The sequence below is a fragment of the Colias croceus genome, chromosome 7 (assembly GCF_905220415.1).
Source record: "Colias croceus chromosome 7, ilColCroc2.1".
NCBI lineage: Eukaryota > Metazoa > Arthropoda > Insecta > Lepidoptera > Pieridae > Colias > Colias croceus.
In genome coordinates, this window is record NC_059543.1 from 1174040 (window position 1) to 1196360 (window position 22321).

Genomic DNA, 22321 nt, shown 5'->3' on the forward strand with positions numbered 1-22321 from the left:
ATGATAAGTATCGTTTAAATCATAGTTCCGAACAGCCCAACGGGGAGCAATCTCGGAATACACAAGAAATATAACGTACATTTTCAAATACTTGCGATCTCAAAATATTAGGGAGCGCCGTATGACATACATAGTAAAAGTCAGTTGACTATATAAAAATGAGGGTTGAATGCAGAGCGCCGGCGCTAAGAGAAATTCTCCTGAACGCAGTAGTTGCCTCAGACGAGTCGGCGCCGTCGGCCGGGACGGACGTGTAGAGCAACCGTTCTAACCAAAAATTATCACGTGTGCACCTTCGTTACTCGACTGCGCCGGTAATTGAGTATGAATGACAGACACGTCGCGATAACTCACCGTTCCCACGCCCACCATGCGATCGAGAGCCCCTAAAATGCTCCGGCAAGTGCTAAAATATCTCATTTTCAACCCAGCATAAGTTTCAAGTGCGAAATGGCTTTCAAAGTGTATTTGATTGTTTTCATAACGTGGATTGTGAACTGTACTCCGTGTGATGTTTGTTGTAATGTGACGACGTGTGATTGTTCATATGTTTTGAGTATCAAAGATAGTGGTGACCGCATACGATGTTGTGAAGATTATCTCGTCTCAAATAAGACGTTTAGGGATGTGTCAATACGATTTAGTGGAAAATGTGACCTGAGTAACATACATCTCAATCTACCAACATTGGATACCCTTTCTATCGCTATGACAAATAACAGTATAGTGAAATTAAAAATCAACGTAAAACCGAATAATCTACGTGAAATGAACTTATCTATGAATAAACTGGTTTATATCAACAAAGATCTATTCAACAATTATACAAATCTTCGAGTTTTGATATTGAGTAAAAATAGCATAAGTAAAATATCTTCCGAAAGCTTTTCTGGCCTCACGAAGTTAGAGACGTTAGATTTATCAGAGAATAACCTAACAAAATTGGAAAATATCTTCGGGCCGCTGAAGAATCTGCAACATCTAAATTTGAGTAGGAACAACATTGAATTCATTCTTGAAAACTACTTCAATAACTGGCTGCTTCAACATTTGGACGTATCGCATAATAATTTAAGGAAATTAGCACCAGGAGCTTTGCAGCTATTGCCGAATCTGGCTCGATTACTACTGACAGATAACCCGCATTTGGGGATTACACAGCTGGATACACAATTGTTGGTAGGCACCGGCCGCAGACTACAGCAAATCGATGCATCGAGGACCGGATTATACCAAGTCCCTGAAGCGTTCACACATTCGGTTCGATTTCTATCCCTCGTCGGGAACAAGATCAGCTCGATACGCTGCGGTGACCTCGATAGCTATCCCTTATTGCAATCTTTAGACTTCTCCGACAATAAAATTAAAACTATAGAAGAAGACTCACTAGGAAGATTAGAAATGCTACTTTTTCTAAATCTAAACAAGAACTTCCTTACAATAGTACCGAAGTCTCTACCAGATGAATTAAAGTACTTATCGATAAATAATAATATGATACACAATTTATCCATACCAGACTTCAAAAGCTTGCCAAATTTACGAATTCTGCTCTTGAAAAGCAATGATATTCATTTTATTCAAGACCACGTGTTCGACGATTTATTATCGCTGGAAATATTAGATTTGTCAAATAACCCATTGCAAATGCTGTCACCGAGTACATTCGATGGACCTTTATCCCTCCGCGATCTCAGATTATGCTACTTGAATATTTCCGTGCCTGCGAAAGATGGCTCGTTTCCAATGTCGTCCCCGGAAAGTGTGCAAATGCTTCATTTACAATCCAGTCCAGGACTCGCTAGACAGTTTTTGGCCGACTCAGCAGCGCTCGCCGCCTTCTCGCATTTGCAGTACTTGGACCTGAGAATGAATAATTTACCGAGCATACGTAACGACCTACTGTTCTATCTGGTACAATTAAAAACTTTGAGGTTACATGGCAATCTGATAAACTGCAGCGCCGAGCTGTGGCTCTCCGATTGGATGAACTGGAAAAAAAGTTTATCAAACAATGAAACATGTTACTATTCGACGTCCGAAGCGAAGACAGAAATAAACAAGTACAACTGCACGTTCCCAGAAACTTTTACAATAAACGAAAGTTTGCCACCGGTTAATTTATACAGCACAGAGATGATAAATAAACTGTTGAGGTATTACGGTTATTTAAATAATAAAACGGAGCGGTCGTCCTTTAAACGTAATTATAACGGCGACAAGAACAATAGACAAACGCTGAGTGTAAACGATACTTTTGTTACGAAGCTTGAAAAGAAAACTCTCATGAATAAAACAGCGAGCAAAGAAGATGAGAAATTAAGCGTATACAGGAATAAGAAAATAAATCTTCAAGATTATTATAATGAAACTCGACTGCGATTGGGCAAGTCATTGAAAACAGACGAAAAATACGAGCGAGCGACTGACATCGATCGGTTGGATATTGGAGCGTTATCATACCGGCATTCAAATAAAACGGATCGAAAGGCTTCGGGGAAACGGTTAAACACGCCCGTGGCGAGCAAAGATACTTTAATAGCTGAGAATCAATACGTACAGAATGGTACGGAGAAAAATGATACATACACGACTCCGAATAATAAATTGGAATACTCTTATGTCCGACCTACGAGTCGCTTGGCCCAATACCTTGGTACCGCTTCGGTGACGTTTTTAATAGTGTCGTCGATGGTATTGTGGCTGAGTGTACGATTGAGATATAAAAGGAGGTATGTGGAGGTCGACAGTGGAGACCAGATAGAGGTGTCGAATATATCCGGGGGGGTGCTGTGGTGACATTTGCGTGCAGCCGATCCGATGCCATTCGAATACGACTCGCTTTTGACATAGTACATAAGTGAGTATTGGAAATTCTTTAAAGGTTTTTTTTTTGGTTTTAATTTTTATGTACATTTTAAGATATTTAAGATTTCTCTTTTGAGTTTCATTGATCGATATTAAAGTACTTATCTTAATAATGTTGTTAGTTTGAGGCTATAAAAAAAGGTTCTGAAAGTAATAAATTTTAAATCCTTTATATTTTAATTATAGTAACTGAAGTAATCCTTTGCAATTTCCTTTGATCATAATGTTTAGCTTTTTATTAATAAATATTGTTCCATTCTTCGTCAGTCGGTTGTTTAACCTCCTGAGACCCAGGATTTTTTTTTCTTTCTTTTTTAATAAAAATTAGCTGTATCTGTTCTAATGCAATTATAGATATTCAAAAAAATGGAAAAAAAAATATTTTGTGGAAAACTTGGATTTTCTTTATGTCATTTATATATTACAGGGGGTCCCAGTTCCAAGTGGAATAAGTTTATGAAAATGAAGAAAAACTACATGTTTTCTTAGTTATTTCATATTTTTAAACTTGAATCTAAATATTCATTATTCTATTCATTGTTCTGTGTCTATTTTTGTACCTTGGTTCAAAGAAAGGTATTTTTAAGGGTGAGAAACGACCAGTTCAAGTATTTTGCACCGGCGCGGCGGTGTATTTATATTGTCACGTCCACCCCTAGGTCTTATTTCTAATCCATCCTCTCGGTCAGCCTCCTCTAATGCTTGGTCCACGTCATGTGTGTCCCCGAGATGGTCTGCCAACAACTGAAGATGACATACATAGTGACGATTCTGTTTTGACATGACTCATAATCATTGGACGAATGGAAGAAGAATCATTTTCTGGTATTCGGGAGGCGTCATCGGTATCATTTGGGGGATTATCTTCATCTCAAACATTTATTTATTCAATTAGACTTCTTCTAAAAGCACTTTTGAAACGTCATAACAGTATTAACGTTTACCACCGATTCGGAAAGCAGTATCTATGGAGAAGAACCGGCAAGAAACTCCATAGGTCCATCATTTAGGTCAATATTTGACTCATACAGGTGTTGGTAGACCTCAGTATCTTATAATCCTTGAAAATTATACTAAAATCTGTAACATAAACTGAGGAATGTCATATAGGTAATACATGGGGCCCTTGTAACCAATACCAATTTGGCAAGAATTGAGACCAAATGTCTTACCAGTATGACATAAAAGAAAACATTCATATTTTTCACAAGTTTTAGATTTATTTTACAAAATAACTATTGCGGTTGCAAAAATAATATGTATTATAATTAGAAATACAAAGATATACTGCAATATACATATGGTTCCACTAGAAATGTAAGATAACTGACCACGTGTTTGCCGTCGCACAGCCACCGTCAACTTCAAAATGAGATTACTTCAAATCACTGTCACTTATAAAACCAAAAACCGTTTAGTATAGAGGATAACATACCACTACATCGATTTGAGGTATTATTCCCGCATATACGCAAAAGATGGCGTTGAAATATTTTTTTATTGTCTATGTAATATATATATGACCGCAGGCCCCAGGAGGTTAAAATGTAGAGTGAATTTTTTACTTATTTTGATGGTCTTTTCAGTCACTATTTATTATTACATTTAATTACTTTTTTAAAGTTCATTAACTTCAAATTTTGTGGCATAATACCAGTACCTTGTTATCATTGATCTATTATTAAATTTAATTGTAAGTACTAACATTAATTAAATTTGTTTTTATTCAAATTTCATGCAGTATTTCAATTAATTATTGTAAAAGCTCTTGTAAAACAATGAATACAATACTTTAACTATTTCTATACAGCGATTTTTATTAAAATATTTTGTTCGTATTTTGCAAATGTGAATTTATTTATTTAAAATTATAAAGTGAGCTTTATAAATGAATAAACAAGATTCCACTTATCTTTTTAATTAATTTATGAATACGGGTTTGTTTTGGAAATATTTTTTTTATGGAAATGAAAACTAATAATAGTTTTTATTTAACTGTGCCAAGGTTAGTGATTTATTTTTGTTCATTTTTTATATGTTTCGTAACTTACTGTCAAGAGGATAATTTATTTTCTACTATCTCTAAAAAAACTAGATTTCCGCCTGCGGCTTCGCCCGCGTTTTCAATGGAAAACCCGCATAGTTCCCATTCCCGTGGGATTTCCGGGATAAAACCTATCCTATGTGTTAATCCAAGTTACCCTCTATATGTGTGCTAAATTTCATTGTAATCGGTTCAGTAGTTTATGCGTGAAAACCATCATCATCATCATCATCATCATCAGCCCATATTATACGTTCCCACTGCTGGACACGGGCCTCCTATGAGGGTACAGGCCATAATCCACCACGCTGGCCAAGTGCGTGTTGGCGGATGACACATGTCGTCGAACTTTTTAATTCTTCGACATGTCGGTTTCCTCACGATGTTTTCCTTCACCGTTCGAGCAGTGGTGATGTTACAACATGCGCAGATAAATTGAAAAATCAATTTATTTCCTGCGCGCTCGCCTGGTCTCGAAAAACCAACAAAACATAAACCATACATAAATAAAAATAAAATAAATAGACTGATTTCGATGATTCTTAATTTTTGATAATATACCTTGAAGTACTAGGATGGCTCTTAAGGAGAGAAAACGTAAATAAATACCACGGGCGTAGCCGGGGCGGACCGCTAGTATATAATAAATATCAATAAATCAATAATGTAAAAATGAATTTACAGAAACTTTTCATTTATCAAATTAACACCAAAAACATAACCTAGTTTGTTAAAAGCTCTCAAAGGTACTCATTTTTAAAACACAATACGTAGAGTCTGTTTGCAGTTATATAGGTAAGGCAATTGAATTGTTATTTATGTATGCTTTCATTACAGTCCAGGGGTCGGCTGCAAAAAAACTCATGTGATATGATTGGACGTACATATTTTTCTATGAGTAAGTACAAATAGTGGTTATAGTTAGCAATAAGTCATATATTCGTGTATAATTTGTAAATAACGTAAGGCCTATTTTTATGGACTGTATATATATGTATAAGTGTATATAATATGTATAAAAGCGTAATTACATAATTTGCTTGGAAGTAGTGAGAAATTTCAATACGTTGAACTGTAACTACGCTTTTTTGTATTAAAATATACAACTTTAAATTGGTTTTATTGATTCCATCATTGAGATAATATTACTACGTATGGAGGAGACACCACGAACAAAATCTGTGCGCCATTTTTTTGGTCTAAGTTTTAAAAATTATTATACTTACCGATGAAAGTTATTCATTTGCACTTTTCCGTATTATTTGTATTATTTGTGCAATATCGTAACACACACGAAGGCATATTTGATGCGTTTCACTTTAAAACAAATAAAAAATGAGCGTGCAGTTACGCCATATGGCGTATGTTGAGCGGAACATAAGTGATGTAGGCGGTGTCGTCTCCATATTATGTATATCTCAATGGATTCCATCTATTCTTTAGAATGCATACATCTTGTACTTACATAACCATTATTTCAAAGAATTTAAAACACGATTTGTTCATTAAGTTTATTATTAGACGGCAATCCTAATATTCTACAGAATGCGTATTTAATTAATTTTAATTGTAATTTTATCTCAGATTGTCACAAGATCTTACTGTCTTCCTAAATCGTTCTAGACTTGTCTATTAAGTGCCAAAGTAAAATAAAATGTTAACATCTTACATCTTAGAGTTTGATAAGGGACTGAATAATAGATTGTACTTGTAAAAGTTTGTTGATTTGTTTTATTGTGTTTTGTTTTCTTCTGATACTTTGTTAATGTATGTATAACACTAATGTTTTTATGATTTTTTTATGTGATACCTTTCATAAATTAATACGTTTGGGTGCCTATTTTTTTTTCTACCAAATTGTGGCAAAGTTGTGGTAGTTTTTATTACCATAATGATGTGTTGAACTGTTGTAATAGCTAACAAGTAGACATTTTAATTTAAATAGTTTAATGTTTTATGATTTTCGTTAATCATACATCTCATTCATAGTAGAACTTTGACTTTAAGGGCTTGAAGTCAAATTCATACTAAAAATAGGATTGTGATTTAATTAAATTGATATTTAAAATGCTTTGAATACAACATTTTCTCTTATTTGCAAATATGTAATTTCATATTTTTTTATGTAATTTCATAGAATGTCTTGGAATTATATATTATTTAATTCTGGTATTTAATTGCAATTTTTCTTAAATGTAAAGAAACCGAATTGATACGTTGTGCCAAAGGTTTGCTTACTCTATTCTTTACGTATTTGTTATACTGTTTTTTATACTTTTGCCTCACAATACTTGTATATATATATGAATTTTAATTATATCAACATGTTTACAATTCGATAATATACGTCATACGTTTCATTGATACTTCTTGATTTAAAAACAATTTTGTGAAAAATTTATTAATATATTTAAATTGATTGCAAAAGTAAAATGTGTACGAGCTTAAAAGCGTCATAAGTCACAAACATTCTCAGAATTTGCTTGTAATTCTAGTCACTATTATTTGGATCTAAATACTAATCCTGTGTAAGATAATAAGTACTCAGTTTGTATAATTTGCTTATATAAATGGTTTATTACTGGCGATGAAGTTACGCTAATGAGACTTTTCTACTATATTTTTTTTCGTTAAATCCTTACTTATAATTGTATGATATGTTATATTAATTCGACAGAGAAACAGAATATAATTATTTAAAAGAATAACATGACTATTTAAATTTTCCGTAACAATACTTTTGTTTTTAATCATTATTATTCAAGTATTATTATAATAGTTAGTGTAACGAGTAAAGTATTATTTCCGAATAGTTATTGCTTACTAAAAATGATAACCTTAGATGATTTGAGTATTGGAATTGATGATTATTTTGTATTTGGTGATGAAATTTGTGATGAAATGTTTTTTGTATTATGGTTTTGATGGCGCATTGACTTTTTACTGACATGTTCACACGCACAATTATCTATATTGTTATAGTTTTATTAAATCATGATATCATATTATGGATAAGATGAGATATAAATCAATATAATTTTGATCAGTTTACCATATTTATTGTGAGCATATAGATACATGCGTGATATTAACTGTTTTAAAAGTAAATATTGAAAATTAAAATAAATTCAAAATAGTAAATTCGGGTCAGCTCTCGGACTATGCCAAAGTACGGCCAATTCAATTGCATTCATTTTAAAAAACGGCTCGAATCACAAACTGAATGCAACGTTATATATATAGAAATACATTTGCTTTCAATTTATAGATTTCTATAATAAGGTCCAAGAGGTGTACCTATAAATTTCCGCCATATTGTTTGTTTATTAAACTTTTTCTTTTGTAATGGCGACTAAAACCCTTGAAGACTAAAGTCATATAATCATAAATATTATTGAACCTAAGAAATAATAAACAACTTATTGTAATTTCATCCTATTATGAATACTAATATTGCCATAAATAGGTTTATTATTTAACTAAATTCTACGATTTATATCTCATCCTATCCACGTACTCATACTATGAAACTATGGTTGTAACTCGATACATAAAGTTTTCAAGAAAATTGTGGATAGTTATAAGTTTTTACGTAGATATGATGTACAAATAGCCGAAGATAATAAATCTATAGAGACGACTGAGTTTTTTATTTATTCCTTTGTCTCTTAAATGTATGAATAAAAGTTAACTCAATTAGATAAGATTATATTTGGCAGTTCACCAAAAACTAAGTACACATACATATTACATAGTAACCCTATTTAGTACCTATACTTTTGGAATATTAATATACTAGCTGCTCTGCGCGGTTTCACCCCCGTGGCTCCACTCCTGTTGCTCGTAGCGTGATAAAATATAGCCTATAACCTTCCTCGATAAATGAGCTATCTAACACCGAAAGAATTTTTCAAATCGGACCAGTTGTTCCCGAGATTAGCGCGTTCAAACAAACAAACTCTTCAGCTTTATAATATTAGTATAATATATATTATTTTGTTAACAATAGTAAATATATGACTAAACATTTTAATTCATACATGTATGACTGTAATACTCAAAGAAGGACACTCTTTCCATGCCTATGTGCTGTTGCCTTATAAAAGTTATAAGAAACAATTTTAGTAGTAGGAATAAATAAAACCTAAAAACCTTAAGTCAATAGCCCTAGCCACTAACTACTGCGCTGTAGAGACAAAAACATAACAATGACGAATACACGAATTTTACACCAAAAATGTTACCTCCGATCCAGTTAGTAAAATGGGCACTATCTATTTTTGTATATTCCAACAATACAAAATTGGTGAGAAACGCCAAATCCAATTCAATATCGACATTTGTGATTGAAAATTCATTTTGATCATGAATTACGCACGTGAATTCAGGAGTTATTCTCCCATGCTTCCAATGAATCGGGTGAATTGACGAAATTATAAATGTATTTTGAATTCACTAATATTTTACGGTATAATATGGTCGTTGGTATGAAACGTATGGTTGGTATGGGCATGAAAATCAGCGATACAGTATGTACCAGTATGTAGTGCGTGCTGAATTAGGTTTAGCTTTTTAGACTTCTCGAAAGGTTTTATGTATTACTAGCTTCGCTCCGCGGTTTTACCCGCGTGACTCCGCTTCTGTTGGGCTTAGCGTGATGATATATAGCCTACCTCGATAAATGAGCTATCCAAAACCGAAATAATTTTTCAAATCGGACCAGTAGTTCTTGAGATAAGCGCGTTCAAACAAACAAACTCTTTAGCTTTATAATATTAGCATAGATACCCTTTTTGATGAAAATATTTAACATTAAGGTCGCTATGTTGTTCACTTTAGATGTTGTGAATGGAAACCTCAGGATTATTGATGTCTGAGATTTAATAAATAGCATTTGCCTTTATGCTTCTTTGCATCGAATATTATTGCTTCAATTAAAGTGACGTCACACATTTTCTTAAAAATATCGAGTTAAAATGAGTGTAAACACGGTAACGATTAGTGGAACTTTCGAATCGTCATTACATAAGAATTTTTAACATTTGCCACTTATTACAAAAGTTGTTATGGGCGGAATATAACGTTGTTAATTTATCTTGTTAAGCACATTTTAACGACACAGTTATTATATAAAATATCACTTTTTGCAAGTGTAATATAAGTGGCATTTACTCAATCCAATGACTGAAAGACAAACTAAAAACGTTTGAAATTGTGAATTGAAGCAAAGATACTCTCAAAAATCTCGAGTCAACATGGAAGCCGCAAGCCTCTGAACAAAGTCAGAGCTCCATTCAATTATACCTCCATTTTCAATTAGCTAAGGTCCAATATCGAAAAATAGGAAAACTCGAAGCAAACATGCCCCTGGTTACAATACTAACAAATCGGTCCGTCGTCTGTTGATATTCGATCGACCTTTCTCTGAATTTTGAGATGAATTATTCAGTCGTGTTCATATTGTTCTTGATATTTATAATGTTTATAAAACTTTCATAAATATAGTTTTTAAGATTAAAAGTCTATGGAGTGGATAGTGAAAAACCCAAAATCTTTGTCCTCGAAGAGCCGATGTTGCATAAATTCAAAATCTTTCATCAATAGTGCAGGAGTAATGTCAAATTAATTTTTTTAATTATTATATTATTACGATTAAACTCTACGTTATTGTTCTCGAAAAAATAAAAAATATAAACTTGAGGACAAAGTGTTTTTAAAATTACTGAAACTCAAATATATCGCGTATTTAACACTGAGATAGTCACTTCAGAAGTGAAACAACGTTGTTGTCTAATATCACAACAATGTATGACGAATGTAGCTTAGTTTGTATTGTAAAAAATATGGTAATGATATTCATACTTGTACCGTTAACATTATTAGTTTCTTAATACAGAAAGTGTTAGGTAACCTGGCTTTTGAAACAGTTTTAATAGTAACATATTACACAGAAGTTGTAGTCATTAAACATTTGTCAGTCAAAGCTAAAACTTTCCTCACAAAATTCGCTGGAATGAATGCGAACTTTTAATTACAATTCTTTACAATAGAAACATCGTATTTGCTTTGCGGAGGATAAATAACTAATATGTAGGAAACTTTTTAAATTGTGTTAAGCCGTGGTATTGAGATCTTGCTATAGTCTTAATATAATATATAAATCTCGTGTCACAATGTTTGTCTTCAATGGACTCCTAAACCACATAACCGATTATAATAAAATTCGCACACCATGTGCAGTTCGATCCAACTTGAGAGATAGGATAGTTTAAATTTCAAATAGTTTTAGAGAAAGCGGGCGAAGTCGCGGGCAGTAAGCTAGTATAATATAAAAATGAATCGCAAAATGTGTTGGTGAGCGCATAACTCGAGAACGGCTGAACCGATTTCGATAATTCTTTTTTTATTATATTCCTTGAAGTACGAGGATGGTTCTTATGTAGAGAAAACGTAAACATGTACCACGGGCGAAGCCGGGGTGGACCGCTAGTAGTATAATAAAAAAGTTAAGAAGATAATATTAGTAGGTACAATAAATCATTAAGCTTTAGTTAATATACCTACGAGAAAAATCTTGTGATAAAATAATTTTTATTACAAACTCTTTATTTATATTGTTATAATAATTAAGTTTTATTCTGAGCTTTATTACAAGAGTTAAAAAAAAGTTAAGAATCAGTAACTAAATACCTAAATTTATTATTAAATACTTTTTGAATTTTTGGTTATTTTTCGCCTAGTGTTGTTTTGTCAATAATACATATATTACTGGCTGTTAGTGTAGTGCTAACCCTATACAAACCTCTTGAGACGGTAAAAAGTCAACTAGAGGACTATTAGGTTTCTGCACTCTATTCAACCAAAGCCACATGCGAATTTTCAATTATAGTACACTAGCTGTGCCCTGAGGTTTTACCCGCATTGCTCGGCTACTGTTCGTCAAAGCGTGATGATAGCCTATTATATAGTCTTCCTCGATAAATGGGCTATCTAACACCGAAAGAATTTTTCAAATCGGACCAGTAGTTCCTGAGATTAGCGCGTTCAAACAAACAAACTCTTCAGCTTTATAATATTAATATAGATTTAAGATTGTACGTAAAACCTTTATGAATTTCTTATTCAGTTATACGTATTTGGAGTTCGAACTATGAGTGCTTAATTGATCAATAAAAATATAATAGAATATAATTAATTATACTTTAAAGCTACGTTTTGCAGCTATAAAAACGTATACGTACTAGGTAGGTAGGTACTCTATATCGTTGCACACCTGCAAATAAAACCAAAAAAACTTTCATCTCCTGCTTCATACAAAATATCATCCGAATCGGTATCGTTTTTCGAACACACAGTATTTCGTATTTATTAGTAGTATTAGGTATTCGATTGAGATTGTAAATTACTTTAATTGTGAAAACTTATTTAAAAACGTTTCATTCATTCTATACACTTTTATACTTATCAATTACTAGCCGCGCCCCGCGGTTTCACCCGCGTGGCTCCCTTCCTCGATAAATGGGCTATCCAACACCGAAAGAATTTTTCAAATCGGATCTGTAGTTCCTGAGATTAGCGCGTTCAAACAAACATACAAACTAACTATTCAGCTTTAAAATATTCGTATAGATAAAAGCCACTCCAGGAAGGTAACAGAATCATTTAATCTTAATTTAAATAATTTTAATAACACTTAATAAATCATACCGCAGACAAAGGTCGTTAATCTCTAGTCTTAATTGGCTTCTATTTTAATCTCAACTTCAATAAGGATTTAATTAAAACTGACTTACCTGTTAGTTGTTAGCTGCATTAGTGTGCAGCTATCAACAAATGTAATTAATAGTTTAAAGATATATTTTCTACTTTCACTGTTTTACTTCCAAGTTATTGTCTAAAGACTTGTCGTGTTTTCAGTCAATCTAGATTAATTAAGAGAAAAAAAATTGTATTTTAGTGTATAAAAAAAAATCAAAAAATATTATATCGATAGAGTATTGTTTTATATTTTAAATGCTTCTTCCTGGAAAGACATCTTTAGCATGTAAAGGCTATTTTCCTTGGTCAGCGCAATTCATGATTATGTGATGATTATATGAAGTCGGATTATGCAGCTAGTCTTTAATATAATGAAAATGTAACATGTTCTGAAAGTTATTAGTTTTCTATATATAGAGTGAATCCTAATTTTCGTTATAAATAGTATAGTGTATAGGCCTATAGTTATAGTCGAAGTTAACGGCTTGATGGCATTTTTGCAAAAGAATTTTTACCTATATATGAAACTAGGTTTCCGCCCGCGGCTACGCCCGCGCAGACTAAGAAAAACCCGCGTAGTTCCCGTTCCCGTGGGATTGCCGGGATTGCGTCATTTTCCCGGGATAAATAGCCTGTGTCCTCTCTAGGGTATCAAAATGTCTCCATACCAAATTTCATGAAAATTGGTTCAGTATTTTAAGCGTGAATCGTGATTGAGTAACAGACAGACAGACAGAGTTACTTTTGCATTTATAATATTACCATGGATAATTGTATTTTATATAGTTTCTAAATGGTGCATATGCAATGGTGCATTTATAATATAAATTATACATTGCCTATCTCTAGATAAATATTATAACGATGCCTTTTAGTTGACATTAATATAAGTTGGTCCTCATATCTTGTACATTTTCTAGTGTCTATCTTGAAGTGATAAAGGGTGGGTGAATTATGAACGATTATGACGTCATTACAAATTCAAAATGGCCGACGAGACAAGCGCACAGGAGTAAATGCTTGTTCCAGTCTATTGTCTGTGACAATAGGAACTAAAACCTTTAAATTTTCACAGCCGTTCCTCTAATTTCTAACAATGGAGGGAATTTTTTTAATTATTCAAGAAACCCGACGAAGAATTCCCTAATTAATTATAAATTCCAGAAATTTCCAGAGACGTCGGAGAATATATTGACTCGGCAAATATATTTATATTGGGGTTTCAATGTTGATAGCTTGATAATATTTAAATAGTTGATTGAAGAAAGTTTCGGCGCGAAATTTTGGTAATTCAAAGTAAGGGCTGAATATTAAAAAGAATAACTTCTAAGATTAATTAGCTTGGAGTCGTGTAAACATTGGCGTATAATAAACTTAGCTGGAAACCAATTATATAACCGGTCAAGATAGAGTCGAACTTCTGTGATACATTCTGTGTATTTATTTAATGTTTTTATGTTGTTATGCGTATCTATCATACGTCCCATTGGTGTTAGGTAGTTCTTAATCTATATACTAATATTATGAAGCTGAAGTGTTTGTTTGTTTGAACGCGCTGATCTCGGGAACTACTGGTCCGATTTGAAAAATTCTTTCGGTGTTAGATAGCCCATTTATCGAGGATGGTTAGGCTACAGGCATCATGCTACGACCAACAGGAGTGGAGCCACGGGGGTGAAACCGCGCGGAGCAGTTAGTAAGTAATTTATCTACAGATATCCTTCAACCGTCAACTTTGTATATTTCTTCTAGTTCCGTATTTTTATCATGTTTTAATAAAGATATAGATACAATTATTTCTAAACAAAATGCAGTTTTCAATAAATTATATTTTCAGGCATAATTAGTTTTTGTTCAATCATAAGTTACCTATTAATTGTTGATTAATACATATACCGGTATTACTGGTTGCTGCAGATACTTTGAATTGGACTATGGAGTCTATTAAACAACCGTAACTTTTTTATTTCCATGTCTATATTTTAATAGTTAAATCACCTAGGTACAATCACTTCCCAAGCTTGCTTCTATCCATACATACAGTTTGATCCCATATAATCCAGCACTTAGGTATTGTGTGCTTGTAGGAGCCGGGTTTTAATACATTTTTAAACAGTTTTTTGTTGGACAGCGCTCTGGTAGAGACTATGGAGATTAGCTGTTAAATCCCAGCACATTTTGGATTAAAATAGACGAGTGATTAACGTAAAACTTGGACAAGTTGATGGAGCAAAAATTGCGTAAGTATTTACTGGTTTTAGAGATAAATGTTTATACTGTATGATAATACAGTTAATTAGTTGTTATTTCGACTACACTTTTCAGATACCCTTTGAATTCATTTTACCCTTTCGGCACCCTAAAAAGAGTCGTTTAAATTGATCATAATTAGTGGAAAACACTCATAAGTAATAAAAATACACAGTAAAATGTACACAGTTTATCTAATAAATTTAAGATCCTTCTTTGTAGTTAAACAACAAGTGAAGCCGGGGCATAACACTAGCAGCATTAACATTAATTGTAAACGTCAAAGCAAGATACTCAAAGTACACTGCATCAATTTCTCATTATACCCTCGTAACGACTGTACCTCAATTCGACGTTACAACAAAAGATTCATTTTCAAATTTCAATAGAAACGCCAAATTTCAATTTATTCGATATCATAATATGTATTTGATTCGAACTTGGCAAACATCGTTTTACAAACTCATTATGAATAAATTGTTTATGTTTTTGGGCAGTGAATTCGTTAATTTGTATTTGGTTAATTGGTTTCATTTTATGGTTTTATAAACAGACTATTTTTGTTTGAATCTCAAGAAGAGTTCATTGAATAGAACTATTATATTATTATAAATCTACGTTATATTCAAATTTAAACATTCATTTATTTAACTACAGTTCTTTTGAAAGTGCTTTTAAATTGTTTTCATACAAAGAAATTATTTACTTGCTCGGAAAGCAGTTTCTACCGTTCTAGTTGCTCTTTTTATTTATATCAATGTTAAAATTAAAATTGTAGGCATCTGATAAAACTACCAAGTTTATCAGATAATAAAAGATCAACCCTATACCGAGTACTTATCTACATTCTACTTATCTAACAAAAATAAAGCTTGATCTTGAAAAAATGTAGTTTAAAAATAATTATGCTCTTATAAAAATAGGTAAAACTTTTTTAAACTGCAACAAATTCCGCTTTCATACTAATAATTCTTACCATTAATACTTTTAATAAAATACAATCTTCAATATAACCTCCGTCGAATAACCATCAATTATTTTTGGTAGAATCCAATTTATACACAATACAGATGGAACAGCCTTGATCTGAACGCAATTGGCAAAACCATAAATATAACGGACAATAGACAATAAAATTATATTATGCCTTATGGTTAAATGGCGGGAAATATCGAAGGATATTGTGCGCAGATGTAGCCGTAGGGGATAATGTTTTGTTTTTATGTTGCTACTGCTGTTTTTTTTGTCTGTGGTTTCGCGCGCATTGCACGTTAGCGCGCGAAATGTTTTAGTTTTTTTTTCTCTTTTCTAGTTTCGTTTTATAAATAAAAATAGTTTTTTTTGAAGGAAAAGATGTTACAATGAAATTGAGGTTAAATTCTGTAGAAAACATGTAGTATGTTTTAATATCTACAGAAGCGTAGCGATTTATTTATAGAAATAGAGAGAAATAGTTTAAGGAAAACTTTATTCGAATAAAGTAAGAAGAGTGTATTAGGAGAAACAGGTTTAGGTATATTCTATTTTTAATTCATTTTATTTAGACTGAAATAAATAACAAAAGAAATAAATAATAATATAAAAGTAACCATCCATTCTCGAATACGTATAGATTTATGAATAGATGTTAGTGTAGTACTTTCTCTACACAATACGTCAAATAAATTATCAGCCTTTATTTCAACTCCTTTGAGATTTATTTTCTCGATAAAAGCACTCTTTCTTAAAAGGTCACCTTAAAGGTTGTTTACTTAAAGGTCACATATTAAATAAAAAAATTCTCATTGGTATAAATGTAACAAACGTTTTTAGTTATTAATTTACCTTTAAATTATTAATTGATTTATAATGTTTTTCAGGTATTAACTAGCTGATCCGTCAGTCGTTGCTGATCCAGAAAAAATATTGTATTTTCAGATCTACCGAATAATAAGAACACATATAATATTTTCATAAATATCTACTCCTAGCTTTCCGCCCGCGGCTTCGCCCACATGGTCTAAAACCTTCCTCTTAAATCACTCTATCTATCAAAATCCGTTGCGTAGTGGAACACACCCTGTGCCCCTTGTATGCTTAAAGATTTAAGCATAAAAGGGGCACAGGGACATAGGGAAAGAGATAGCGACTTTATTTTATAGTATGTTGTGATATCAACTAAAATTGGGACATGAAAGATTTATGAATGTCACATAACTATATTTTAAATCATATTTATTTTGTAAAACCACAATGAGAGCATTAAAATAATTCATAAAGAGTCCTATTATAAATATACATACAACTATAAATAAATCACTCTTAACCATATCCTTTATTTATAACTAGCTGTGACCCACGGTTTCACCCGCATTTCTCCGCTTATTAGAGTGATGATATAATATAGCCTATAACCTTGTAGTCCTTGATAAATGGGCTATCTAACACCACAAGGATTTTTCAAATCGGAACATTATTTTCTGAGATTAGCGCGTTCCAACAAACAAACAAACTCTCCAGCTTTATAATATTATTACTATAGATATAGTTATTCGTCTGATTTTCAAGGCACACTCATTAAGGCAATTACATGCATGCATACACATTATTTCTCAGGTCTGTGAAGTGAATCGTCGGCTTCCCGCGCCTTATCTCTCATCGGTTTATTGTAAGGGCATGCATCCAGTTACATAGCTGTGCTGATTAATTATTATTTATTAACATAAAATTAGGTAGGAATTTTTCGTAGTTAGAAGTCTTCATGTTCAGGCTAAATAAATATCACCTCATCACCTCATAGTAAATATACTATCAAAGTTAAAAGCGGGTTATAATAATTATAGAGTTTAAATATTAGAGCGCGGATGAGAGTTATGAAAATGTAAGTATTTGTAGCTATACTTGTTTTTATGCCTTCTTTTGTGTTATTTTGCAACCTCAGAAATTTCATAATTTTTCCTTCTGTATATGCAACTTTTAAGCGAAATTAACATTACGAATATGCTTCTACCTTTTTATGTCTATCTAAATAACCCCTACAATCGATCCATGCGTATCAGAGATTGGTCGGAACAAACATTCAGACAAACAAACAGATATAGTATTTTTTTTACACACGAAAATTTCTAAATTTTTAACCGACTTCAAAAAAAAGGAGGAGGTTATCAATTCGGCCGGTATATTTTTTTTTTTTTATGTATGTACACCGATTACTCCGAGGTTTCTGAACCGATTTACGTGATTCTTTTTTTGTTCGATGCGGGATGGTGTCGAATTGGTCCCATAAAAATTTTATTCGGATAGGCCCAGTAGTTTTTATTTTATGAGCATTTTTGTCTGTAGGTATTTGTAAATTTTGCAAGTGCAAGTTTGAAGTCGGTTGTTTTTAACGCAGTTATCACTTGTCTCATAGTAATATGTTATTAGATCAGTAGCTATATAAGACTTTTATATCTATCGCATAGCCATACTACTGGATAACCATACTCCAAGTTATTTTAGCGTCAACAGTTCTTGGTAATTTTACATCCCTTTATCTCTATGGAACTTGTGATGTCTTTTGTGAAACTTTGCCGACTCTATGTAGATGGCACGCTTGAATAAATTTCGTTATAGTTATGTCTATAAATGTATGAATTATATATGACGAAGTTTGGTTACACCTAATAAATGGTGTGGGTAAATGGATTGTATGATTAGATTTTTGGTTTTGTCTCTAAAATTAAAAGAGATGTATCGTTGTTTGGTTGATTATATTCATAAGACACGAATATCTTTGGGTGGCATTAAAACTACAGGGAGTCCATCAAAAATATATAAGACTCATCAAAAACATCTACAGTCACATTTCGGCTAAAATTAGGCTTGAGAGAGTAGGAAGAGACTTTGAAATACAGAAAGGGGTGAGACAAGGGGATCCCATGTCACCAAAACTATTCTCGGCTGTTCTTGAAGGTATTTTTCGGAATCTCGACTGGGACCTTTATGGTATAAACATTAATGGCCAGCGCCTACACCATCTAAGATTCGCGGACGATCTCATTGTAATAGCTGAAACACCTGAAACTCTACAAAAAATGTTACAACAGCTTGCCGATCAAAGCGCAAAAGTAGGACTTGTAATGAATACATTAAAAACAAAAATAATGACCAATAGAACTAAAATTCCAATAGAAATCCACAACAGGGACATAGAGTATGTTGAAGAATATCTTTATCTGGGACAGATCATATCTCCCAATGATCTTATGGCAAAAGAAATAGACCAAAGGGTAGCAAGTTCTTGGAAACGATTTTGGTCCTTGAAAACTATTTTTAAAAACGACGATATCTGCCAGACGTTAAAGAGTAAGGTTTTTGATACATGCATACGCCCAGTGATGACTTATGGTTGCCAAACATGGTGTTTAACCAAAAAACAATTACAAAAACTAAAGGTGTGCCAACAAGGAATGGAGAGAAGCATGTTAAAAATTAAAAGACGCGACAGAGTAAAAATAACCAATATGAGAAAAAAGACGAAATTGCAAAGCATTGTGAAGACAGTCAAATCTCTAAAGTGGCGTTGGACAGGGCATATAATGAGGAATACACAAGGAAAGTGGACTAAAGATCTCTTGGAATGGTATCCCAGGGAAGGAAAAAGGAACAGGGGGAGACAAAAAATTAGATGGGAGGATGATTTAAAGGAAATTGTAGGAGGAGTGACCTGGAGAAGAATAGCACTTCAAAGGCAATCATGGAAAAGTTTGGAGGAGGCTTTTGTCGAAAGGCAAGCAAGATACCCAGAAGAAACCTAGTTAAGCTATCAAATTATTAATTACTTGTAAATTTCTTGCAATAAAGGCTTTCATTCATTCATTCATTCATTCATCGTTGTTTATTTTTTTAAGGAATTACAACCAAAAACACAAAAGATGGCATTGGTATTGGTAACACAGAGCTTATTATCTATTTCCTTTCTCCATTTTATACATAAAGACGTATTATCACAGATAATATAATACCTACTAGTACATAGTATGACCAAAAATTAGTAGCTGATCAAATTTTTTGAGACTTTCAACTCTTTTATAAATGAAACTTACAGATGATAATAACAAAGTATTGACGTATACATTTCAGTCAATCATGCTTATCTACAATTAGAAAAAATACATAGCGCATCACCTAACATAGATCTATCTATCTAAAATCTGCCCCATGCCCGACAAAGTAAAGCAGAGAATAAAGGAACAGTGTCGTTTGACAAAGGCATTCGGTTGTTAATTACATTAGTCGGAGTTTCACAGGGCCAGTTTGTACAAGTTTCTACCAATATACTTTGATTATGCTTTCTGGATATGTGGTATTTGGTGTAGCCAATAAGGTTTGAGGTTTCTATTCATATAGAAGTGTTATTTTTTGTTTTAAGCAAAGATAATATCTTGTTTAGTTTATGAAGGTTTTGTTAAATTATGTTAAATGGAAGTGGGCTAAATTATTTTATAATAATATCAAAAATATTAAATCATACCGATTTAATAATAAGATACGTACGTACAGTTTAATTATGGAACGCGTCAACACATACAAATAGTGATAACACAAACGCATTTTTCAATTTATCTGCGCATGTTGTAACATCACCACTGCTCGAACGGTGAAGGAAAACATCGTGAGGAAACCGACATGTCGAAGAATTAAAAAAAAAAAAAAAGTTCGACGACATGTGTCATCCGCCAACACGCACTTGGCCGGCGTGGTGGATTATGGCCTGTACCCTCATAGGAGGCCCGTGTCCCAGCAGTGGGAACGTATATGGGCTGATGATGATGAAATGCATTTGGAGATTACGTCGCTACAACACGCACACGACAAAATAATCAAACACCACCGAGTACAATATGGGGGTCTTGCGTCTTGGTCAGCGTAGAGTGAACAGGTACCTTCTAGGGAAGCGCGTTCCATCTAAGACCGCATCTCAGCTTAACATCAGGCGAGATTGTGGTCAAGCGCTTCCCTATTACCAATAAAAAAAAACCAGCATGACTATACTATACACACAAGTACAAAACTTGGTACAAACACACACATATATTTCAAAACACAACTTCTTACTCATGATTAAATCCCGCGCACATTTGTGGGTATAAGATAAATAAATCTGTTTTCCTGATCGATTTTTATGGGGTCTATTTTTAAATATTAGTTTTACCTGAAAGTATATAATATCTTCAGGACATCTTACTCGTGTGTCATCCATATTAATATTATAAATGCGAAAGTAACTCTGTCTGTCTGTTACTTAATCACGCCTAAACTACTGAACCAATTTGCATGAAATTTGGTATGGAGATATTTTGATACCCGAGAAAGGACATAGGCTACCTTTTATTGCGAAATATGTACCACGGGCGAAGCCGGGACGGACCTCTAGTTTGTATATAAAGGGCTCAGGCAATATATAATTTAAATATGTATTGTTTCAACAGTAGACTTAAAGATCTTATAGAATAATTAATTATTGAAAGATACATTATTATTCACTGCTGTTTCACTCTTATTGGTGATGTTATGCATCATCATCACTACATGGTATAAAACAAAGTCGCGTTCTCTGTCTCTATGTCCCTTTGTATGCTTAAATCTTTAAAACTACGCAACGGATTTGGATGCGGTTTTTTTTAATAGATAGAGTTATTCAAGAGGAAGGTTTTAGTATATAATTTATTAGGTTTTAGATAAAGCGGGCGAAGCCGCGGGCGGTAAGCTAGTAATTTATACAAAAGAGGACACACAATATGTAAATGTATATCAAAGTTTCAAAATAATACCTACAATCTAAAAGTATCAATTTCATATTAGGTATATTGATACTTTATAATATTAACGATGACAAAAGTAAACATAACCTACCTTCTTATTAACAGTCAACTCATAATCCATACTAATATTATAAATGCGAAAGTAACTCTGTCTGTCTGTTACTCAATCACGCCTAAAATACTGAACCAATTTTCATGAAATTTGGTATGGAGATATTTTGATACCCGAGAAAGGACATAGGCTACTTTTTATCTCGAGAAAATGACGCAATCCCGGAAATCCCACGGGAGCGGGAACTATGTGGGTTTTTCTTTCACTGCGCGGGAGAAGCCGCGGGCGGAAACCTAGTAAAAACTAAAAGTAAAGTAATAGTTCTGAAAATAATCGATAATCTTCGTTATCATTCGTGTAAGTATTAGAAAAACGGGATCAAGTGACTCTAAAGCGGGCAACTGAATATCCGTATATGTATAGAATTTAATAAAGACATTACCCTACTTTTCACTGTAGAGCAAAAGCAGCGGCATATTTAGAAACGATTTTCAAGTCAAGAGCTTGCAATATTATTTTGAATGACAAATGCTATGATATTTAATTAGTATCGCAATTGAAATA

The 22321-nt window shown here is 32.9% G+C and overlaps 1 protein-coding gene across 1 annotated transcript; it reads left to right on the forward strand.

Moving 5' to 3' along the window:
* The first annotated feature begins 246 nt into the window (after window positions 1-246).
* LOC123693406 (toll-like receptor 3) lies at window positions 247-5995 on the forward strand. Its single transcript, XM_045638486.1, has 2 exons — window positions 247-2860; window positions 5750-5995. Exon 1 carries the CDS (start codon window positions 451-453, stop codon window positions 2797-2799), a length of 2349 nt encoding a protein of 782 aa, XP_045494442.1. The 5' UTR covers window positions 247-450; the 3' UTR covers window positions 2800-2860; window positions 5750-5995.
* The last annotated feature ends 16326 nt before the right edge of the window (window positions 5996-22321 follow it).